Source organism: Labrus bergylta, chromosome 14, assembly GCF_963930695.1.
Source record: "Labrus bergylta chromosome 14, fLabBer1.1, whole genome shotgun sequence".
Lineage (NCBI taxonomy): Eukaryota > Metazoa > Chordata > Actinopteri > Labriformes > Labridae > Labrus > Labrus bergylta.
In genome coordinates this window covers 27,540,605-27,564,365 of record NC_089208.1, presented here as the reverse complement: position 1 = coordinate 27,564,365, position 23,761 = coordinate 27,540,605, and the positions used below count along the sequence as shown (strand labels likewise).

The 23,761-nt window shown below is 39.3% G+C and overlaps 1 protein-coding gene across 4 annotated transcripts in view; it reads left to right on the top strand.

The window, feature by feature from the left end:
- Positions 1-4,597: 4,597 nt before the first annotated feature.
- ntm (neurotrimin) overlaps positions 4,598-23,761 on the top strand; it is a 145,296-nt gene continuing 126,132 nt past the window's right edge. For 2 of the 4 annotated variants that reach the window (XM_065963003.1, XM_065963002.1), the window contains exon 1: positions 4,598-5,270. In XM_065963003.1, the coding sequence (XP_065819075.1) occupies positions 5,098-5,270 (173 nt within the window). In that variant the 5' untranslated portion in view covers positions 4,598-5,097. The remainder of the gene's footprint in view (positions 5,271-23,761) is intronic. The other 2 variants (XM_020629294.3, XM_020629292.3) reach the window with 2 other exon arrangements.

Below are 23,761 nucleotides of genomic sequence, written 5' to 3'. Positions count from 1 at the left end.
ACTCCACCCCCAGCCTAGAACAAAACTTTTGCGCAGGTCCGCCATTTTTATTCTCACTAGCGAAGCAGTGTTGTCTACCGGGAAAACTCAGGGGGGCTCATTTCATTTAAAGAGACACACACACCAAAACGGAGCGTTCTGAGAGAGCTGGTTTATACAGGGTCACAAACCTCCTCTGAGGCTTGATTCATGTTATATTTTGACCAAAGCACAGCACAGATGTTTCATTTAGACCACAGGGGACTGTTAGAAAAGGTGGAGAAGGGGGATGATATGTCCTCTTTAACCATACCACCATACCACCTAACCATTTAACCCACACTATCAACTATCACCACTTAGTGTCCAAATTACATAAATAAATAAACATATAAACCAAAACCATTGAAATACAATACATAAATACACACACAGCTCCTACAGTATAATTTTCCACAGTTTATAAAGACTTTTCCTTTATTGCTTGTCAAAACAACATAAAAAAATAACAGTTAAAATCACTTTTTTTTGTATAAATGCACATGCACAGCTGAGGTAGAGTAAATGTAATGTAGATGTTATCCACAGAATACTGCTGCAAACTAAATGTGACATGATTTCACATTTCCACTCTGCAGTTTAGAGAAGATGACTGCAGATGGAGAAATTAGCTCTATAGGCTTTGAAGTGGGAAAAGCCTTGAATACCATCCAGTAATGACTGCAGGTTGTCCTATTCAGATTTTTTTTTTTCTAAATGGATTTTGACATTTATTGGCCAGGCAGAGCTTCTTGAGGCCTTTCAAACACAAATGCAAATGACTAACCCACAGCCTTGGGAGTCAAACTAATTAAAACTTATTATCATTCCCAACGTGAGGATCATTCAAGCAGAAGATGATGAAACCTGGGCTTAAAGGAAAGTGTATTTCAGATTATATTGGCAGCCAAATGGACAGAAATGTGCAAAATTAAAAAAAAATGGTATAGCTCAAAAATGTCATCAAGTTTTTTCAGCAGTAAAATGTTTTGGATTGTAAGAGAAAAAATTTGGCAACGAAAAACATTTGTTCAGGAAAAGCATCAGTGAGTGATGGGATAATATGAGCGGGAGTACTTACAGATGTAAGCACAGGACTGAATTAATACATGCTGGGGGTTTATCAGCTCAGTGGTCAAATGTCAGATGAGGCTTCATAGTTATGCTAATTAAAATCAATTTGGTGATAATAAGTGAAAGGAGCCTCTCACACCCTTCTATATTTTCTTGTGTATCAAGTTGGGCGACAAGAAATGCAGAAAATAAGCGTAACCAGTTTACCATTATCGTCTTGAATTAAATTTCATTGTAACAGAATATTTTAGATTGCATGTGCATCTGCTGCTTTGGGAAAGCTTGTGAGGAGATCTGGGTTTCAGTAAATATATGTTTCTAGTCACTAAAAGCAACACAGTAAGCGGAAAACTGCTGTAAATTTACACATTTATGATTGTACCTTGAAAGCACAGTTTTGCAAAATGCAACATTTGTGTTACAATGATGATGTATAATTTAATACTCGACCTCACTTCTCTTACGCATTACTTAAGTTCTGCAACAACAACCACTTCTCTGTCTCGCTGCTTTCCCAGCAACATTTTGATAGCAGCTTACAACGTTTAAGAGTGTTTTTTGTTTTTTTTGTGGTTAACATTTCCAGAAGAAGACATAAGAGCGGATACTTTCAAAGGCGTTCACAGGCAAGGAACACATCAACAACAAATGATTTGTATTCATTATATTTGAATTGATTTCTCTGGACTTTTGTTGCTAATGTTCTTGCTAATCATTTTGAGACAACTTCTTTGGAATCCGCTGTAGCGCCAGGGCTTGACAAAAACACTCAATGAGAGAGAGAGAGAGAGAGGGACTGAGAGAAACAAAGAGAGCGAGAGAGAGAGAAGGAGAAAAAGATGGGAAGGGAATGGGGGGTGCAGAATGTGAAAGCAAAGGGGGAGGAGAAGGTTAGGTGTGAATTTATGCTGGAAGGGGCATGATGGAGGTGAAACTTTGTTATAAGTCATCACTTATTAAAAAACTGAGTAACACACCCTGGATAGATTTTCTAATCTGACTCTACTGAGTCTAACAAAAGCAATCATAGAAAGTGTGTTTTAATCAACTTTTTAGGTCAATTCTGAGCCATGAACTTTACATAAAGGGAGCTCATATATTATTCCTGAACACAATCTGTCAGCAGAATGGTTGCATGACTTACAAATAAAGACCATGTTGCTACACAATGCAAAGAAGTAAAACATACATGAATCTAACAGAAACAAAGCTGTAGCTGCAGAGTGCAGGAGGGACAGCACTGAATGAGTGCATACATTTATAGGCTTAACATATCCTATCTATCATTGGGGCATGAGTAACTGTGACTATAATCCTGTTTGTGTATCAAGTGGCAACCTCTGGTGTTTTAAAAATGAAACAAATGTGGAAGTGCAAAAATTTGCAATACCCTAAATGTCCACTTGAGGCTGGCTCAGAAAGCCAATATAAACACATTAACAGCCTGGTAAAAAAAATAGGCTAATTTATTAATTGGTACACACTGTCATATAACGCATCTGTTTTGATTATATTATGGCTTGGACCTTGGTCTCAAGACCATGGTCGACCTGTTTCAATTTTTAAATAAAAGTACCCTTCTTTTAATTTGAAATGTGTTTTTTGTTTCCTGTGGGGTACTGTTTACTTGGGGTACAGATGACTTTACCCTAATTGTTTGTTCTTAAGTTATATTTTTGGGCCTTTTTGACTTTATCGAATGGGACAGCTGAAGAGAGATAGGACATGTTGGGAGGAGAGAGTGGGGGGATGACATGCAGCAAAGTGCCGAGGTCAGATTGGAACACATGGCTGCTACATTCAGGACTATATCCTCCTTACGCGACATAACCGCTAGGCTATCAGCGCCTCCATCCCTAAGTGGTTGTTAAAAGGCAATCAGAGAAATCAAGCAATGAGAGAACCAGGGAGCCTGCTGCAGCTTGCATTCTGCAAACAACCAACAGATAGAAAAAGGGGAGTTTGATTACAGTACAAAGAAAACTCAGCTTGTGTCTTCAGACTGAAAATGAATGAAATAGTGATAGAAAAAAAGTAAAATCAACGTTTGTGTAAACAAGGGAGCCAATGTCAGCCACACAGGGCTTATTCATGCAAACATCTTGTCATATTTACTGTTACATAATGCCGAATCATAAAATGGAGATAAAAAAAAACAAATAATATATCAAATGTCAGCATCCCAAACAACAATACAGCTCGAGCTGTCTCTCTATTACTTCTGGATTGTATTGCTACTTACCATAAAGAAGCTAATAAAGTCATGATCTGTTAGTATTACCATCATACAGTGACGTGATAAAATTGTCCATCTGTGGTACCATGTCTGTGCTAGTTGCTTGTACAATACATGTGTTAAAGCGTACATATACAGTATAAAGTAAAATTTACCACAGAAAAATACTGGACCACAGATCTTGAAAAGCCTCTGTAATCATTCATATTAAAGTAAAGCTATTGGAGTCTTTAGTTGGTTATGAAAAAGACTGTAATAAATACTGATGCCTCCATATGACCAAATACAAAGAAGAACATCAGGTTGAATACTGATTATTTCTGCATAAATAGATTTTTAAAATGCATGTAAACACTGCTGCAGGGAAGAATTCATATGAGGAGGTGAACTGCTTCCTGCCAAAACACCTTTCTTTTCTCAACTTTATATGGCAAAAATATACAATGAGTAATATGTTAGACTTTTAAAAGACACCATTAACACAATCAAACATGTTTTGTATCTTTAATCACTTCAGAGTTCAATATTTTTGTTGGTTTATTCAGGATCATTCTCCATTGCCTCAGAATTCTTGAATACAGGCTGACAATAAGGCAAACATTATGCACACAGATAACTTGTGTCTTAAGTTCTTAGTACTGCTTTCCTGACCTTTTAATGATCATTTGGATAGGATAGGATAGAATAGTACTTTATTGATCCCCTGAGGGGAAATTTGGGCATTATTTGCAAGAATATTTCTCATTGCATAGTACGAGACAGTCACGAGATGATAACATCGCTGCACTCTACTTTTGCACTTTGTCAGCTTTGTTCACTGTATCTCTGATGACTGCAATTTCACATTAACAGCTCTATAATGTAATTTCCCATTACAACTGTGATCACCGTACTGCACATTTTACACCTATCCCAAAAAGAAAAGTTTATATTTCAGTTGAGTTTTAATGGACTTTAGTTTCAGTCATATTGGAGACTGTATCTCTGTATTTGCTATTGCAACACTACAAGTTTGATCCAAGTTTGGGATCAATAAAGTCCATCCATCCATCCATCCATCCATCCATCCATCATGAGATAGATAACTTCCTAATAGAATCAAATGAGTCATTTCTTTTCCACTGTAGACTCAAATGAAAGCACTTTAAAGACTCATTTCCGTGAACTAAATTATTAATATTAAGTTTTTTTTCTTTCTTTGTGAGGGTTTAAAAAGGATCAACTTGCCCTCACCGCCTCCCTTACAGTCCGTCTCTGACGCGTCCACGCGGAGAGCGCTCATAATATAAAGCACCTGCAGACACGCAACTCATTGACAGCTGATGCCAATCACAAAGTGCGCGTCTTCTTTCTTTTTATATTGGGCTTTACCTACATGGTGTTCGTACTGAAGGCTGTTCAGATAAGTACGTTAAGCACTTATCTGGAGGATTTCTTGCTTCTTGTTTATGTTCCACAAACTTCGGGGAGCAGTAGAGACACCAGCAGCCACCGCCACACACGCGGGACTATTTTTTTCTTTTCGTTATTGAAAACAGTAAACAGTGGAGGTTTTACAGTGCAGGAGACAGGCGGACAGGGTCGAGTGTCTCCCCTCCCCTGCGCACCGCGCCACTATACCTGGCGAGAAGATTTGGATTAAGACTAATGAACTGGGGGGTAAATAATCTCCACGGGACGGTTCACTGGACACAACACGACTCATTGTCTCGCTCTGGGATTCTTTTGTGCACCTTTTTAAAAAAAATATATTTTAACGGCTGAAAACGATGTCTGTTCGGGGACACTTTGTGGCTTTTTTCAAATGCACAGTTATTCTCTCTCTGAGGATGTTGCTTATTGTGCCTGCAGGGTTGCCTGTCCGCAGCCAAGGGGATTCTCAATCCGACAACGAAGTGATGGACAATATCACCGTCCGACAAGGAGAGGACGTCTACCTCAGGTGAGTTGATTTTTTTCTTAAACATTCTCCTGCTCCTGCTGCTGCTTCTGTTTTTTTTTTTTTTATTCCCTGCAGGTTTGAAGTATTGGGGGGGAAACAGAAACATGACGGAAGTGTGCTGTCTGTTTGTATCACGCTCCCGCCGTTGAAAAAAAAAAAAAAGGGGGGGGGGGATTTCAGAGGATTAGTATCTGGAAAACACTCAAACCAGAAGCGATACTCTACTAATCTGTAGCAGCTGTTAACCACAGATTTAGCGGTTTTAATTGTTGTGTGACGGTGCAGAACGGAAGGTAGAGTGTGTTTCGAGTACTGTTTTTTGCTCTCTCCCTCTCCTTCTGCTAAGGGCTGAGACATTGTGTTAGAGGTGGAAAAACAGAAATAAACAACATCTTCAATAAAAGCGCAGTGTATATTGTGCGCGCAGAAAACGGATTGAGCCGTTATTCCTGAAGACAGGAGATTGTCTGCGCTGACCTTTCCCCTCCTCTGCGCCCTCAGAGGCTTACTGGAAACAGGGGGGATTTGTGTTGCTTTCAAGTGCAGTGGGAACGTCCTGTATGACATAAGCAGTAATCACAGTGGCTAAAGGAAGGGATTTTCTTTGATGGCACAGTTGATATGTCCTGTGTGGGAGGCAGAGGGCACGAGGAGCATTGTTAGCAGGGGATTCTCATTGTTCAGGAGTTAACAGTGTGAGTTAGTTTGAGTGAGCGCCTGGTACAGGCCATCTCCATGACACCTTGTCTGACATTGTGTCCAGTAATGTCCAGTATTTTCACTTGATGGATTTGAGGTCACAGTAAAATCTCCCTGGTCAACATACTGTAATACTCCAGTGTTGGAAAGGCTATAGGGGTCACACAAAAATCTCATGGTCAAATTCTTCTTTATTGTTGTTTGTAAGGTTGTCAAAACTTGTTTAAAAAATCCATACAATCTCAGTATTGTTATGATAAAGTATAAAAACCTCTGGTCTTCAGTCATATTTTAACCAAAAGCACCCACAAGGAGTTTGCTTGCAATTTTTGTTTATTAAGAACATAAATTACTCAATGTTGGGTACCCAGGAGTTTTATTTTTGTTACTGTGATACCTTTATATTCATTTTTAAGCTTTTGTTTTTCTGCTTTAAAAATCTGTGACAACTACAGTTTAAAATTAACTCTCTTCAGCTGAGTAACAACATTTCTTTGTGAGTGATTTGGTGGCCATGCATTAAATATGATAAAGTCTGTATGAGTGGGCACTCACCAACAAGATGAAAGCAAAGCATGACCACAGAATGTGTGAATCAATTACCACATGTAGGTAGTCATTTCTTTTTTTTAAAGATTTATTTTTGGGCTTTTTGTGCCTGTATTGGAGAGAAAGGACAGTGGATAGAGAGAGAGAGAGAGAGAGAGAGAGAGAGAGAGAGAGAGAGAGAGAGAGTGGGGAATGACATGCGGTAAAGAAGGTCGAATTTGAACCTGGGCCTGACTAATCTTCATCCCACACCTACCCAGTGCCAACAGTTCGAGGCATTACAGTTCACTATATAGAAATAATCAGTCTTTTGATGAATGTCTTGTTGCAGCCTAACTTTTGTTTCGCAACATGTATATTTACACATAAATGTTAAATCTTCAGATATCATCAATAAAATTAATCTCTAGTTGAGCTGACTTTAATGCAGGTAACAACTTCTGTACATTAGAAGCTAGCTCATATGTGGGTGAACAAGCCTTCTCCAGGAGCATTCTTTAACAGTGCTAGCACTGCCAGCCTTCGGTCCTCCTTGTATTTGAACATCCACATTGCTTGATGTAGTTACACATGTCTTTGGTCAATTTGCCAATTCAACTAGACATAGCCTACATTTCTAACTCAATTTTCTGGACCCAAATACTGCCAAACTGTGCTGATCCTACGAGATGCTATCTGTTTTGTTTACATCAGGGTGGCAGAGCAAGGAGAGCAAGCCAATTAACTACAGCCAGTCTATAGCTACAGCCCTGGCTAGTGTTGGTCGGCTGTGTTGCAGTTTGAGACCTAATTTGACTGGCATCGAGGGCCAGCACACAGAAATATTAATCATTTTTTCTGACTAGTAGTTCTGGTGACTACATCCACACAAATTAAAAAGGAAATAAAAATTCCAAATGTCAACATGATATCCCTCAATATTTCTCTATGGGTAACCTGTTCTCCCTCACACCAGGGCCACCCATAAAGGGGGAAGCTTTCTGTGACCAAGTTGCATGGGAATGGTCCATGGAGGTTAGCACAAACTTGGTCCAATCTTATTTTACACCTAACCATTACCTCTTAAAACAACAAACACACACGTTATTTACTGTTGCTCCAGTAAAACTTAATTAATCTTTCATTTGTTTTACCCTGAGGGACAGTGAGTGAGCATAATATATATCCCTGTAACATTCAAAATAACAGAGATCAAACAAACCAACAATCAAACAACAGGTTTTACAACAATAACTATGATGTAAATTATGCCAAACAGAACAGAGACAGGGCAGTAATAAAACAGAATATTTAAATATTCTGTTTGGATGTCCTAACTGAAGTCGTACCAAAGCAGCATTTTGTAATTGAGACGTGTGGGATATGCTGACATTATACTGTATTAGAAAGACTGCGATCAATATTTACAACAATGATCTATTCAATTACATTTAGCAGATGCTTTTTTTTCCAAAGAGACATAAATTTTAGAGTAAGTGCGGCACAAACAAGGTCCTCAAAAGGAGGAAAACAACGTCAGTAAGTGGCAACAAACGGCTTCAAGTCCGATCAGACACAGGGGCTGACAGGCAGAGCACAGAGGCAATGAAGAGAAGGGACGGGAAGTACATTGTTTTTTCATCATCAACAACAGCTACATCAACTTGATATCATCCTCATCATGAATATTCAACATTAACAACATCCTAATATGATCATCATACCATCAACAGTTGCATCAACATCATTCAGTGAGTAGGTGTTGTATGTGTAATACAGCGAGAATGTCTCAGGTTGGCTGTTATTGTGCATCACACAACCTGTAGCTACTAACATTCAGCCCTGAACTAACCAAGGGTCCTGCAGTTTGAATGGCTGAGGTTAAGCACAGCATGCACAGCTGCATTTAAGCGTAAATATCAGTCCAATATTGATTTTGAATAGCCATGTAAACAGTTTATTAGGACTGTTATCTGCACATATCATTGGACGTGGAGATTTAAAGATATTGAGGGGAGACTAGGGGGGCACTCACACTAAGCAATGCAATGTTTTTTTTTGTTTTAACTGTATTGCTTTGTACAGCACTTTGATTTAAAGCACTTTATAAATAAATGTATTATTATTATTATATTAATCCGTAACATGCCCAAGCACGCTTCACCCCTAAAGTCCAGTTTGTTTAACTAGTGTGAGTGCTCAGGAAGCGGTGCGCTACCACAGAGTCAGTAACGTAGCTGTCATGTTCTCCGTTGTTGTTCTCCGATGTGTGGACGCAGACTCTACATCGACATCGCGTCCCTTTTATGTTTTTTTATGTTGTTTTTTTCCAACTCTGCCTATCTTGTAAAGTAAGCACTCTTCATAATTACGTAAAGACATTCATGTGTTGTATTAGGACGTTATGCACAAGAGTTTACCATGCTCAGGCCTGGTTAGCCCTGGAGCAGTGTGAGTGCAGGCCAGTGGGGGAATGGGGAGGAAAATGTTAGAAAATGCTGGTGTGAGTGTGCCCTTCAGAGCTTAAAGAGGAAGTGACCTGGAGGTGTTTACCAGGAGGAGGAGGAGAGTCAAACTTTTGGGATTAAAAGTTGATTTATCTCCACTCTCTCCTCTCAATCTGTCCGAGGTAGTAAGAATGAGAGGTGTTGGATCTCCACTGCTGGCTGTTATTTTGTAATTAGTCTCTGCCTGCCCATGTTGACTGCAGACTGGAGAGGAAGTGGAGGCTTTCTTTACATTACTGATGCAACAGAAAAGAGAGGAGGAAAAGAGAACATTGACAGAAAGAACCACATTCTCTGTCACAGATTTGTGTTAGCTGCTGAGCTGAACACAAACACAGACACACACAGTCAGGCACAGTTAAAGCCTGCCCCCCCTCTAATTATAGGAGCTATTCCTGTGATCGGTCTAGTGACCTAAATCCATGTAATGTAATTATTAGCTTTCTAGCGATCCTGCTAATGCTATAGCTAACCTAAACATCAAGTAAACAATGTTTTGAGACTAAGTTTGTAGGTTTCATATCAATGCAGAAGCCTTCATTTGAACTCACTGCAAAGCAATCTCCTGTGTCACTTTGACAACACTGTGTAGGAGCTCTCTGACTTTGTTTTTTTTTGTGTTGCCAGGGACGACCGCTGTGCATGTCAGTGCAGGTGACGTCCACTCTGTATTTACAAAGAACAAAGACGATCAGATTAAACAGAGGGAGAGAGTGCAACTTCAGTGTTTGCTTAGGATTTCACTCTATATTCTCACAGCTAACATTTGTTTTCTGCTGTGTTGATGTTCAAAATCGTCATGTATATTGAATGTTAAATAATCTCCATTTAACAGCATGCTAACCATGATGGAGACCTCCATGAGGCTGATGACAACATTACATCTTTTCAAAAGATTTAATCAGTTAAATATATCGTTTATCAGTGACGTCACTCAAATTCACTTTTTTCTGAAGAGGTGTTATAAAGCAGAAACATGGTAAATGCAATACTGTGAAATGTTATCTCATCCTATTTTTCAATCAATCTAGAAATAGTCCTTCTGGAAACATCTATCCCACGCCCCTAATTATGCAATTAGTGGCCTCTGCCACATGCTAGAGCTCAGGAAAGTGAGACGCTGTTTGTTGTGATCTGATCTTCCCTCCTATTGGACCTGCTGAGGTGTTGTCATGAAGCACTGTGTTCAAGTTAACAAAGCTTTAACTGGGGTGTGTGTGCGCCCCATGTGCTCAGACTGTAGTCCTCCAAGCGGGCCTGGGTTCGAATCCAACCCAAGGCTCCTTTCCCACATTTATACCACAGTTATTCCCCACCCTATCTCTCTCTTTCCTTGATTTCTGACTCTATCCACTGTCATGTGTCAAAATTAAAGGCATAAAAATCCCCAAAATAAACATTAAAAAGAACATTTTAACTTCTGCGCAGAGTGCAAGAACAGCACACACAGCCTTATGCTGCGCTCAGCTCAGCCGCACCGCACCCCATCCTACCTGAAAGACCCTTTCTGCATAATATGTCCATATGAGACTTAATATCAGATATTCATTCAGGTTCAACATGTAGAACTGTTAGTGATGTGTTTAACTGACTAGTGTTTCTGTTGCCAACTAGTGATGGTGTCAGAGTTTAATCATCGAGTCATGCACAACTGATGACATGAATCGTCAACTTTCTGGGATTTTTATGGGCGTTTCTACTGTACTGGTTTTTCAGTGTAAACATTGCTCGCTTAGGACCTACTGGGAGGTCTTCACAGACATGCTTTGAGGAATTCACATGTCTTTTAAGGTGGCAATAAATGATAAGAATATGCCATTGTAGTAGGGATGTTAAAAGATAAGGAGCTCTCTCCTCTCTCAAGAGAGACTTTTAATATTTATTAGAAAATCATATTAAAGAGAAAGATTAAATTGTCACATTTTAGTTTCAAAGTTCAAGCTCTGTACTCCTGACTTTCAGACTTTACTGTTGACCCTTTTCAGGACCACGGACAGCACACTGCCATCTTTATAATTACAGACTGTTGGTGCTGTAGCGCTGGGCAGAGACCTCACTACTGAACAGTCAATTTAATACTATGCGTAATGCAGAATAATAAATAAAGCTTGTAATGTCAAAAGAAATTGTCATTTATCTTCAAAAGCCGGTTGAATGTATCCCCTTTAGTGGACTGTGTTGTCTCTGTGACATGTCTTTTGTTGTTGTATCCATCTTGCACCATCTCAAATGGTTCTGTTTGAATGTTCATTTTACTCTGCCTGCCTCAGGAACGGCCCCACTGGGATAAATAAAGTTTTTTTTTAAAAACTGAATCGAGTTATTGCTCCCCCCGTGCAGCCGTGCACTTGGTCAATTGGAGGGTTGAGTCTGAACTTGCCGTGATGTGCATCATCCTGCGGGCTGAGCAGTGATGGCTGTTTCATTCTGAAATTGATTCACACATTCTGCATGCTTTGCTTTCATCTTGTTGGTGAGTGCCCACTCATACAGACACATGGGTTGAAAAGGCTTTTGAATTTAAAGCGTGTGCTAGATGCTCGACTTGTAATAGGGTCCAGCTGTCTGTAGTGGCTGCTTCAAAATAAATTCAATTTTCTTCAGCCCATAAAAGTCTGACCATTTTTATTATTTATTTTTTTTCTAACTGAAGAGACAATGGATTACTGCTGCATCTGTTCGATCAGCAGATGACTATAAAGCCTGAGCTGCGTCTTCATGTGTCAGAGTTTGACGTCAGCAACAGCACAGCATGGCTTTTGACTGTTGGGAATATAACGTCTTTTTAAGTTTGACCACTGTGAAGCTACAGAGCTCCGTGTTGTTTTGAGGAAGCTAAATAACAACATATTTCTATATTTTTAATTTGCTGTATTCTGTTAAACTGAAAGTAAGAACATGTACACCAGCACAAATAGAATACTGAGCCACAGCTTTAAAGGAAGAATGTGCAACATTTTCTCACACAAATACAGCAGAAATCATGTATGTCCTCTGTAATGTCTCTCTGAGTCATGACTGTCTACAATAAGTGAGAAGCGTGAGTCCCACCAGCTGTACAGTTGTCGGGCAGTGTTTACATCATGTTTAAATGGACGAGACTGTCAATTGCAGCTCAAGCCAAGGACAATTTTGTCCACCGCTTGCGCTTAATGGTTCTTAAGTATGGTGCGTTCTCATTCATAACTCCTTCATGCGGATGCGAGTGGAGAGGGGTTGGGGGTGTGTCACTGGAGGAGAGCGGAGGCTTCAGAATAGCCGAGGTGTGGCCAAACAGCAGTTTGTTTTGGTTTCATACTGGGGCTCAAGAACTTCCATATACTAGTATATAAAATACTGTTCAATATTCAATACTTCTGTTACCGCAGCAACAAAAAGAATGAATGAATAAATGAATAAATAGATAATCCTACCCTCACAAAATCAGATGATTTCCCTTTTTCTGACTATAAAGAAGTCACTCAACACAGAACAAAACTGCTGACATATTGTGAGTAGTACTAAAAGGCATTAAGGAATTTTTCATTTTCTTCCCAGAAATCAATACACAGTCTGACATGATGCAAAAATCATAATAACCCTCCGTCAAATCCTCTTTCAAAATCTTCCGGCAGTTTTTTTTCCCCCTCTCTATCTGCTGAGAATCTGCCCTCTGCCTGTTTTGGATCCCTTCCGTACTAATTGGACCTGTTTGGGACATTACTGGGTGTCAATCACTGGGCAGTCAGGTTGTAATGGAGCTTGCAGGTGTGACAGAGGTCAGAGTTTGCTTTGACCTCTGTCACACACCAGGCCACACACAGGCTTGTGCCAATGATGGAGCGTGGCTTCAACTGCATACAAACAACTTCTGGGACATTCCTGCAGGGTGTGTGTGTGTGTGTGTGTGTGTGTGTGTGTGTGTGTGTGTGTGTGTGTGTGTGTGTGTGTGTGTGTGTGTGTGTGTGTGTGTGCGTGTGCGTGTGTGCGTGTGTGTGTGGGGAGGTCTTTATTTTCTGAATGAGTAATTACAGTCTATTTTAAAGAACAAATCACATCTTATTTGTTAGATTATCTTCTATGTTCTGGAAAACGGCACTCAATTTCTACACTATCTCTACTTTTCCCTGACCACCATTCCTCTCTCTCGCTCTCTCTCTCTCTCTCTTGCTTGCCACAGCTTTTTGTTGAACATCTGATTTTGGATGATCCAGTTGGTTTGATCCGGCTGCTTGTCAGACAGTCACGACCGTACAGACTCTGATGAGCTTTTCTTCAGTATTCAGAGGAAACGCTGTCTTTTTTATTTATCTGTTAATACAAAGGCTGACTTCCTGGGTTCCAGATTCTGTGAACGTTTATTATGTAAAAGACTAAAATCATCCCAGTTCTTTTTATTTCAAGCTCTTAAATATTCAGCCTGCATGATATGAGGAAATGTGCAATGTGCAATAACATTAATCAATATTGCCATTACGATATAAAATGCAATAAATGAACAAAACATTTAAGAGTGTGTAAAAGTTAAAATTAGTTTTTTAATGTCTTTAGGCTCTTCTTCATGTTTTACATAAACTTATAGCTTAGCTTTAGCTTACGATTTACATAAGTAAATCTAGTAATATCAGCGCATATCAGCAGTAAGTAAGCCGATACTGATAGTCACTGGATATGCTAATATCACCAGTATTATCGGCTGTCCCAGTAATCGATCAGGCTCGAGTTATAACTGTGCAGCGAAGTGATAGCAGATGTTTAATTGAAGCAGGGTGCCTCACCTTGACTCAGCAAGCCGAGGCAGTTTGCGTCACCTTCACAGTCTCTGTGAAATGTGGCTATATTGCAGAAAGTAAGGATGTTACAGATTTTGGGACTCATCCTCCCCCGCTGTGTTCTTTGCTAACAAGCTCCCCATCGCCTTTATGTTTTTGACAAAGGTGAGGATGGTTTCACACTTTGAACTGAAGACAGTTAGAGGTGACACTCACCTCCTTTCAGTGCAGATCATTAATAGACAAAATGTGTTATCTGTTGCTCATCATGTTATCTCAGCCCCCAAATCTGTCTTTTGCTCTTACTGTGGAGAGACAGCATCACTACATATTTATAGATAAAACAAGTTCAGCGATGTGAGATATTTAGAGGAATAGAAATGGATCCTAAGCATGTTCAGTTTGTAATACCAGAATCGTTTTCAGTATAAAACCTTAAACAAAATGCATGTGGATTTGTTTGTTACAACATACTGCAAAAACAGAAGCAGGCTGTCTGCAGAAGATTACTTTATTTTTTTTCATTGAATCACCAATTGCAGTTTGATTGCTGACAGAACTAGACATGGAGGGAGGGATGTGTGATAAGGGGAGACAGTCTGTGAAACAAGCCCAGCTCAGTCATTCCAATACCACATCCCCACAGAAATAAATTGGTCAAAAAGATTCAGCAAATGTACGTATGTCAATGCATGTGCATGTAAGCAGTATTTGTATATTTTTTTGTCTATATTTTTAGTCTACCTTGCGCTGTCTTGTTGTTGTCTTTCCTGCTACTGCTCGATGTTAGTGCCATTGGATTGCCAAATGGGGATAAATAAAGTTTTTTTTTAATTGAATTGTGTATAAACCATGTAGAAAAAAAACACAGCATACCAATCAATGGAAACATGCAAGGTTTGGATGAGGCTTTGTCTCTTTATTGGAGGCTCTTTTTTCTTTGGCTTCTCCATCCATGGCCTATTTTCAGTTGGGTATTCTTGATACAAAAGGTGTTTTTTCTTCTGTCTTACAGGCGTTCTTGCAATGGGATTCTAAATCACTCCATGGCCCTTTAAAGAGAGCAGTTAGAGCATAACAGTTTAATGAAAGTTTCTTTGGAAAGCAATAAAGAGCAGCATTTATATGAATTCTGTGCAGAGAAGGGTTGGATTGCGCCTTTTGTCCAACTCTTTGAATGTACCTTGGCATATTGGCAGCACTGCTTTACATAGAAAAAGACTATAGCTGGACTAAATAAGGAGCGCATTAATTTCCCAAGGCTCTGTCGGCTGAAATGGACTTAAAGAGAGCCGCGCTGCCTTCTCCTGAGACTGCGATTAATAAATGTCACCGCGGTGGCCGGGGTGGACTGACAACCTCCTGAGACGCTTATCTACCGGCACAGCCCGCGCTGGTCTCAGAGCAGCATCATGTTAACATTTATTCCTTTGTCTCCTCGCTGCCTGATGAATGCGTTCAGGTGAAATGTTTCAGGGATGAGGCTCTGTACAAATCGGGGGGAAGCTTTTACTTGCTTTGAGTTTGAGTTTGCATGTAGACATTTTAGCTTGACACGTGTGAATCACAGTCGGCTTTCAGCTCAGCCGGTGCATCAATGTTATGAATAGACCGATCAGCACCCAACACTCTGCTGTCAGCCGTGAAGAGTTTTCCATGTTAGCAGTTCCCAGTAGCAGACAGTCATTTTATTCCTCATATGCCATGGGCTGAGATTGGAAAGCTGATAATTTGATTTCACAGAGGGATGCTAACCATTCTCTCTGTAATTCCATTTGCTTTCACCTTGCTTGCTCTGCCTGGGCTGCGATCCATCAGCCACATGTTTTCACTTATTGTTTTTCTGTCCCTGAGAGTGCTTTCTTCATCAAAATAAGAAGGCTAGTACAGAGAAAATGGCAGAGATTTTGGAGTAGTTTTATTTAGCTATTATCGTATTGTATTTACCCCCAGCTTGTAACTCTTTAAATTAAGGTCGCAATATTCAACATTAGCTAGCTTCTTTTTATAAAGCTAATGAGTAGAACACTGGCTGCGTATTAGTCAAACAATATCAGAAGTTCTTTAATCTGTGTTCCCACACGGACCGTAAAGCGGAAGCACACCTCAGTGTAAAGGAAGGCTGCGGCCGCGGATATGGGACACAACTTTTTGTTAGTAACTTGTAAAAATGTTCAAACATAACCTGTGCAAACTGTGCAGATTACTAGTTCCTCGAGTCCTGTCGGTTTGGACAGTTGCATATAACCGGGATGGAGTTCTTTTTACGGACTTACTCTTAAGTTTCGTTTTCATTTTCAGCGATGATCCCACTACAACAGCACTGCTGCGCAAAAGGGGAGGGGGAGACACGTCTGTTTGCAAGCATAACCTGCAGCATGATAGAATGAACACCCTCCCTCCCCAACAGAAAACCTTTTGCTAGTAATTCTGAACGGGCCAAAGCCATAACAAATGCCATTGAAGTTATTATATCGACAGAGGGAAATATTAATAGTTCTGTGATGAAACTATACTGTCCCAGATGTGATTAGGTTTATTATGTGCTCAAAGGGCATTCAAAAAACTGTTGGCTTAAACTAAAAGGTGTCAGTGTAATTAAAAATAAACATTTTTACATATAGGCTATATTAATTACTTCATTTCATTCTAAAATATTTTATTTCATTCATATCTTTTATTTATTGGAGACTCTTTTAGTTGAAGGATGCAGCATAAGTTTATTTTTTATTTTTTTTACAATGTTTAATTTAAAATGTTATTAAAAAGTAACCTGAGCAGATATACAAGTCTGTACTGTCGATGCTGCACTTAGCCCAATGTGTAAAAGGGAAATTTTAAATGTTCCTAATAAAGAAAAAATGTTGCATCAGGTTCCTTTGCTGTACTGAAAATGTACTGAACCGAAGCTTCAAAACTTGGAACCATACCGAACCGAAATGTTTGTGTACCGTTACACCCCTACTGCTTACTGATTATGAGTTAGGAAGTTGTTGAACATATATAAAGATCTTAAAATACATTGCTTAGTTTGGCCCTTATATGGTAGAAGTAAGCAAGAGCATATTTATCATAATGGATGTACAACATTTTCCAAACTTACTAGCAATAAGCAGTAAGAGGAGGGAATTGAGGGACAAACTCTTAGTTAATGGCCTATTAGCTACAGAATATGGTCATATAGAATAAGGCTGTATTAAGCGCTTAATAATGACTAACAAGCAGCCAGCATGCTACTAATTAGCATGCTAATGAGCAACTCGTTTAAGATAAAATATGTAGATTCCGCTGCCAGGGGGAATCAATACTACAATAACAAAAGATGACGTCGGGGCTGGCGGGGAATCATGGAAGTTCCGTAGTAACATCCGGTGTTTCCATGGCAACGATAAACATTCTGTCTTGAGGTCATGTTTATATTCAACAAAAAATATATAAATCATAGGTTTAGTCCTTTTTTTTTTAAGATTATTTTTGGGCTATTGGTGCCTTTATTGGAGAGATAGGACAGTGGATAGAGTCGGAAATCAGGGAGAGAGAGAGAGAGAGAGAGGGGGGGGGGGGGGGGGATGAAATGCGGAAAAGGAGGTGGGATTCTTACCACTGTAACTTTTGCTGCTTTGCTGAAGTGCTCATGATGGATAGGCCGGATCTTTGTAACATAGCAATAAGTAAGGTCTTTTACCTGCTTTTTGTAACATAACAATGAGTAAGGTCTTTTACCTGCTTTTTGTAACATAACAATGAGTAAGGTCTTTTTACCTGCTCTTTTGTAATGTTAACAGAGAAAGAGTGAGGTATTTTACCTGCTTTTTGTGAAGTGTCTTGAGATAACGCTTGTTATGAGTTGACGCTATACAAATAAATTGAATAAATTGAATTGAACCTGGGCTGCCCGCTTGGAGGACTACAGCCTCCAGACATGGGGCGCATGCACTTACCACTGTGCCACCAGTGCCCCGGTTTAGTAATTTTTAAATTGATTTAGATATTTTAATGTAAACATTGTCATAAAATTCTACATGTTGTACGTTTAATGATGTTTGTTTTCAGAGGGGTTCATGTTGACCATAGTTTGACACCATTGGCAATCTACCGGCTGAACACCTTTGAACTTGTTTGTCCTTTATTTGTCACACTGACCTTACATACATAAAGCCATGTGTGGAAAATAACAGAAGACAAGAACCATTTATAGAACTGTCAGTCATTCAAATCCAAATGAAGTAGTGTTTCAATTTGACATTGATTCTTTACTTTGATGGATTTCAAGTCGATGGATTGATTGAAACATGATTTTGATGATAGCACAGTCGTCTTTTGAATCCCATTGAACAGATACTAGTTATAAAGCCACATTTCATGTATTTAGTGATGGTTAAGGCCAGACTATACACCTAATTGGTTTATAATGAGGTCATCATTAAGGATGTAATTTTCTCACTCAAGCGAGCTGAAAGGTCTAATTTCAGTGTGATTTCCACAGTCAGACTTGTTTAATTTAGTACGCAGCAGGCAGAAAACTGCAGGGTCATGTCAGGTTCTGCAGTCATACTTTTCATCAACAGATCTTAATAGAAAATAGACCCAGGAGACTTTCTCTGCTGATGTACTTCCTGACATTAACTTGAGCAGATGCTCTGGGAGAGAGCTTGGCCTACATAGCGCCTCTGTATTGTTGTTGAGAATAATCCCGTATCTCCAGTGGATTAAAGATTGAGGACTTGCTGAACTGTGGAACAGTATAGCAGCTCGTCATCATTCATCTCTGAAAATATGTATTTTTCCCTCTCTCTCTCACTAGGTCTCCCCTCTTACTTGTTCCACTTTGAAGTGATTTAATTCCGCCTTGAATGCCGTCCAGGAAATTACAAAACCACTGTAATGAAGTGTGGCTGATTGGACAAGTGCCCTTGTGTGAACATTCATTTTTTCGGCTATCCAGGAATTTGGAATTGAGTACTAGCCAGGTTGAATTGCTCAAATGGATTTTTCTAGCCTTAACCTCCAGCAATTTTAAGCTTTCTGGTACCAATCCTGTAAGTTAATAATCATGTGAAGGGGCTGTTGCCCATTAAACCAAATTGAAGCTGACATTCGAGCCATTTCAAGAAGCTCAAGCAAGAAATTGCAGGGGGAAAGTCGCATAATATTTTTCACTTTTGACTCTGTCTCAGAAAGTTTTTTCACGCACATATGTATGGTGGCTAACAAGAACAAACACGCAACAACCCCCTCAAAAGATTGTCATTGCTAGTAACAGGTTGCACATTCAGGAAGCATGCAATTTATTATAAAAAAAAAAACATAAACAAAACATGCAATCAGGAACCCACATGCTAAAGCAAAAAAAACAGCTGAAAAAAAGAGTCATCACAACAGAAGTGCTCGATGTCTGTAGGAATGCAGTGATTGATTCATTTGTATTTATGGAAAACAGTGTAAAAAATACATGTTTTTGCTACATGTAAGTCTGATTTTGGGTAAAACTGGATCATATTTTATTTGAGCTTTTGTCTCATTGACGTCACCCCTTGGTTTCTGAAGAGATGTTATGAATCCAAATGATGGCGATCACCATGTTGGAAATGTTAACTCTACCTAACTTTCAATCAATCCCGTAACAGTCAAAGGGTTGGAGATGAGGTAATAAGAAGCTGGACTGATAAGTAAATAACATGAGTTCTTGAGGAAATGAGCTATCAATACCAAGTTTGTATTTTGGAACCAGGCTATAACAAGTTTATTTCTTCTGTGAAAATCGATATTTTTAAATGAGACTTGAAGGGGGTTCCTCAGGTTTGGCAGCCAACCTCAAGTGGACATTTGAAGAACTGCAGTCTTTTGCAGATTGGCTTCTTTTTTCAACACCAGAGGTTGCTGCTTGGCTTTTAGTCATACTAGCTAGCTCTGTCCAGTGCCAGACTCTTACTTCATGGGTGCTTTGGCATTTACTCCTTTTTCTAGCAGGGGAGTCATATTTGCAGCATTATTTGTTGTTTTCTTTCACATGTTTCCACTTGTTTTCATAGCTCCATTTGTTTTGAAATGTGCATAATTAATCATGAACTTTACATTTTTTTGTCAGAGTCTTACATCCATTTTTTATTTTTACTGACAATATTAATCCTGGCTATGGAAATGTTTTGCATTCATATGGCGGGAAAAAAATAGATAGTAGAGGGTTAATACATTTTGCATTGCGGCAGGCAGAGGTGGGAAGGCAACAAAGACAAGGCTTATTGATTTGATAATCCATCTTGGTTTAAGGCATTGGAAAATATTAGCGTCTTGAGTTATTCTCATGAGCTTGTCAACTTAGTGCAAGCATCGGAAGGCTTTATGGTTGTTCAGACGGAAAGCACTCTGACCTCTTTGACATAGCGTTATTCCTTCAGGATCAGTTAAATAGATATGGTATGCTTCACAGATAGTCATGTCTGAAATGCATTCAAGCTGGCTACGTGGTGTCTCAAAATGCTATCAAGCGTTTACTGAAAATTACAGACGCAGGGGCACCACCCCGACGCATGGGGCAGATCTCTTTCGTAATCTTTTACATATTTTCTCGTTATAACATTATCTTTTCTCAACTTATATAACCACATGTTGATGTGTGGTCATAGAGTAATTTACATAACAGAGCAAACTGGCATGTTATGATGTCTTACATTTATACAGCAAATAAACTGTTCTACTTTAAGGAGAGCGTTCTGTTGGGCTATTGAAGTGATTTTAGCCTCTCTGGAATAGAGTCTGGCCCTGTAGTGTTCAGAAGTGTTCAATATTAAATAAAAGCCAGACTGAAAATAAGAAAAGTAGAGGGAAGAGAGGAGGAGATGGGTGGGGAGAGGTGGAGCGCTCAGGATTATGAGCTTAAAAGATTCTCAGCTCCACCTCCCCGTCAGCGCCAAGATATCAATACTGCAGGACAGCATGCTCATACACATAGACTCACAAACACACACAGACGCACACATGCTGTCTCCCAACACAGGGATTAGTTATGGATATAGCACTCCATTGCTTTAGTGGACCAGACTCAGGCACAGAGCAATAAACAGAACTGCCACAGAGGTCATAAAATCCACAAAGGTCTTTAAAAAGATGAACAAGCAAAAATGTAATAGAGCTTTTGAACAAAAGTCTAAAACACTGTAACACAGTCCAACATTAATCAAGGGATACAAGTGGAAGTGTTTTTTTCTGAGCCTGCAGCGTGAAAGTAATACAAAATGAAAGATCGACTTGAAAACATTTAGTTTGAACTGTTGCCGGGACAAAACTGAAAACGCACTATTAGCTTTTTAGAGAATTGCGATTTCCTTCGGCCAAGTGATAAAAATAATAAATCTCAGGAAATGAATAGTAAGTTGAAAAATCCATACATCCTGCCTTAGCACAGCTTGTAATGCACACAAAGCGTCTGCAGGTTTGTTTCTGCTTCAACAAACACAGCATTAAACTGAATACATGAAGCATCAGGGATGAGGTGAAATCAGGTCAAATCCATTATTCTGCACTCTGTACACTAACACTCACAAACAGAGCTGGAAATGAAACTCAGAAACATTCTCACATCAAAACACATCAGTACTGAGTATAAAGCTTGTAATTAATTGATAGTTAGATTCAAGATCTCGCTCACGTCTTTGATCAGATGTGTCCCTATTCATTTTTGACATAAATATTTCTAGGTTAAGTTGTTTTTCTTCACAAAGAAAATCCAGAAATCTATCAAAGTAGTATTTCATGAATTGCCCTTAGTGATTAAAAGTGTCAGTACTGCAGACGTCTGCAGTAGGGGAGCCAGACTTTTTTGACTCGGGTGGCCAAACAGGGCCAATGACATCTGCAGGGGTGGCCGGAAACGTTAAGTGCGCACACACATACAAATTAATTGCATTTTTAAAAACCCTTTATATCTCCATCATCATATCATCAATCATATCTCCTTTCACTTCTTACATTAAAGTATCAAATTAATTGTCGATAACAGTTTATATTTTTTAACTTGAAAAAAAAGTAGCAATATTTAATATATTTACTTAATTCTTTAAGCACAGTAGGCAACTCCTAAAAGAAGATGTACTGAATGTCTAGAGTCACAATATAAAGTACTAATGTAGTGAAAGGTGCTACATTTGGATGAAAAGGAAGCTTCTGGCCTGTTGTGACCAAAAGTGAAGCCTCTGACTTTCTGACTTTCCCTCGTGGTTCAAACTCGCATAAATCAGAGTTAGAAGCCGAAAATAATATATGTTAAGGAAATAAACTGTCTGACAGACACTGTGTAAAATGATCTGCCAGATGCATACTGTATGTCCTTGCATCTGTGAAGGTTCAATAAAACATGTCAGTGGATGACAAATCACAGTATCAGTAATAAACATACACTATAGCTGCAGGATCAGGTGTAGAACAAATGAGTGATGGAATGAGCGCGTCCCATTGATGTGACTACCTTTACTTCTGTTTTCACTCAAACGCCAGCTGGTATTTAGGAAGCAAAACAAACTGCTTTATTTAGTTCTCAGCAGTAATTGTGCCTGACAAACTTCTCCTCTGGCTAAAATAAGTTTTTACCGACTTTACACTTCAAAGTAGAGAGAGACGAGCAGAGAGAAGTTGGAACAGGCAGAGCTCCGGGCTACAGCACCCTTCACGGCTGATCAGAACTGTCTGACTCTCTGTGTGTGTGTGTGTGTGTGTGTGTGTGTGTGTGTGTGTTACCCATACTGTGATGGTGTGCTGGTGGATATATCTCTATGTTTATTGCATTTTTTTTCTCTCCTCCCTTCTGCGAGTGATTGGTCAAAGATTGTGCATATGACTCTGTTCAGTGCAGGTTGTTGTAGAATGAGGGATGTTCCTAGTTACTGATTTAATATTATTGTTTTTTTTACTACTTTTATTTCTACTAATAAAGTATTTATAAGGTATTATTGGAAACATATCCCCTTGCAGTGAGCTCTGTATGAGCACTCTGTGTTTAATATTAGCCTACTACAAAGGTCAGTGGAGAAATTGGATGTGTTGAACTGAGTGTGCTCTGCTCAGGGTTATGGGTGACAGGGCAAGAGGATGGGATGGTGTGCGCTGTGGGGGGAGGAGAGCAAGGTCAACAACAGGTACTTAGTGTTATTTACTGTCATAAAACAGCAAGAGTTATTTGACAGGTAATTTAACTATGGCTGCATGGACATGTAATACAGTCAGCGTACTAAATCACACTTGTTCACGTGGGAGGAAAGCTTGGAAACACGGCTGTGTGGGTTTATCAGAGAAATGTTATTGCGAGTGCAGCAGGGATAAAACTGAGCCAAGCTCCTAAGAGATAGATATTCATACTCTTCATAGGATGAGTCCTTTTGGTTTTAGTTTCCCTTCCATATTTGTCATATGTGACCCCTTTCGGCTAAACATCTGTCTGACCGAAAACAATTAGTTCTTAACAAAAGAAAAAGGGGGTACATCTGACTTACATTCCTAAATTGAGTTATTCATTCAATACGAGCGTGGCTGACCCAAGTGACATGCAGGCGAGTTGTAGCTGCTTGTCAGGAGGCTCAAGGTCCGCCTCAGCTCCACCTCTTTTTGACAGCAATCAATAGGCTTCAAAAGTTTGTTTCAGAATCCAATGATTGACAGACTACGTCCATGTTTCTATACAGTCCTCACATGCGTCATTCTGACTTTTTAATCTATGAGGGGGCTGTTGGTTAAATTGGTGAAAAATTCTGCCGTTAGTGTTCACACAAGCGGCTAATACCCAAAAATACCTGGACATTTTCAAGAGTTTTGTTTTAGTGTGAACGCACTATCCACCAATGACCTTTATCATGTCTTGTAAAACAACAATGACAAATAAAAAAAGACACGCACATCCCTCAGTGGGTGCTGGATCCAAAAAAACACAAATAGGTAAAGAGAAGCAAAACAAGATCCACACACCAAGAAGGATTTATTATTAAACAACAACATTTTTTTTGTATTTCCTTTACCT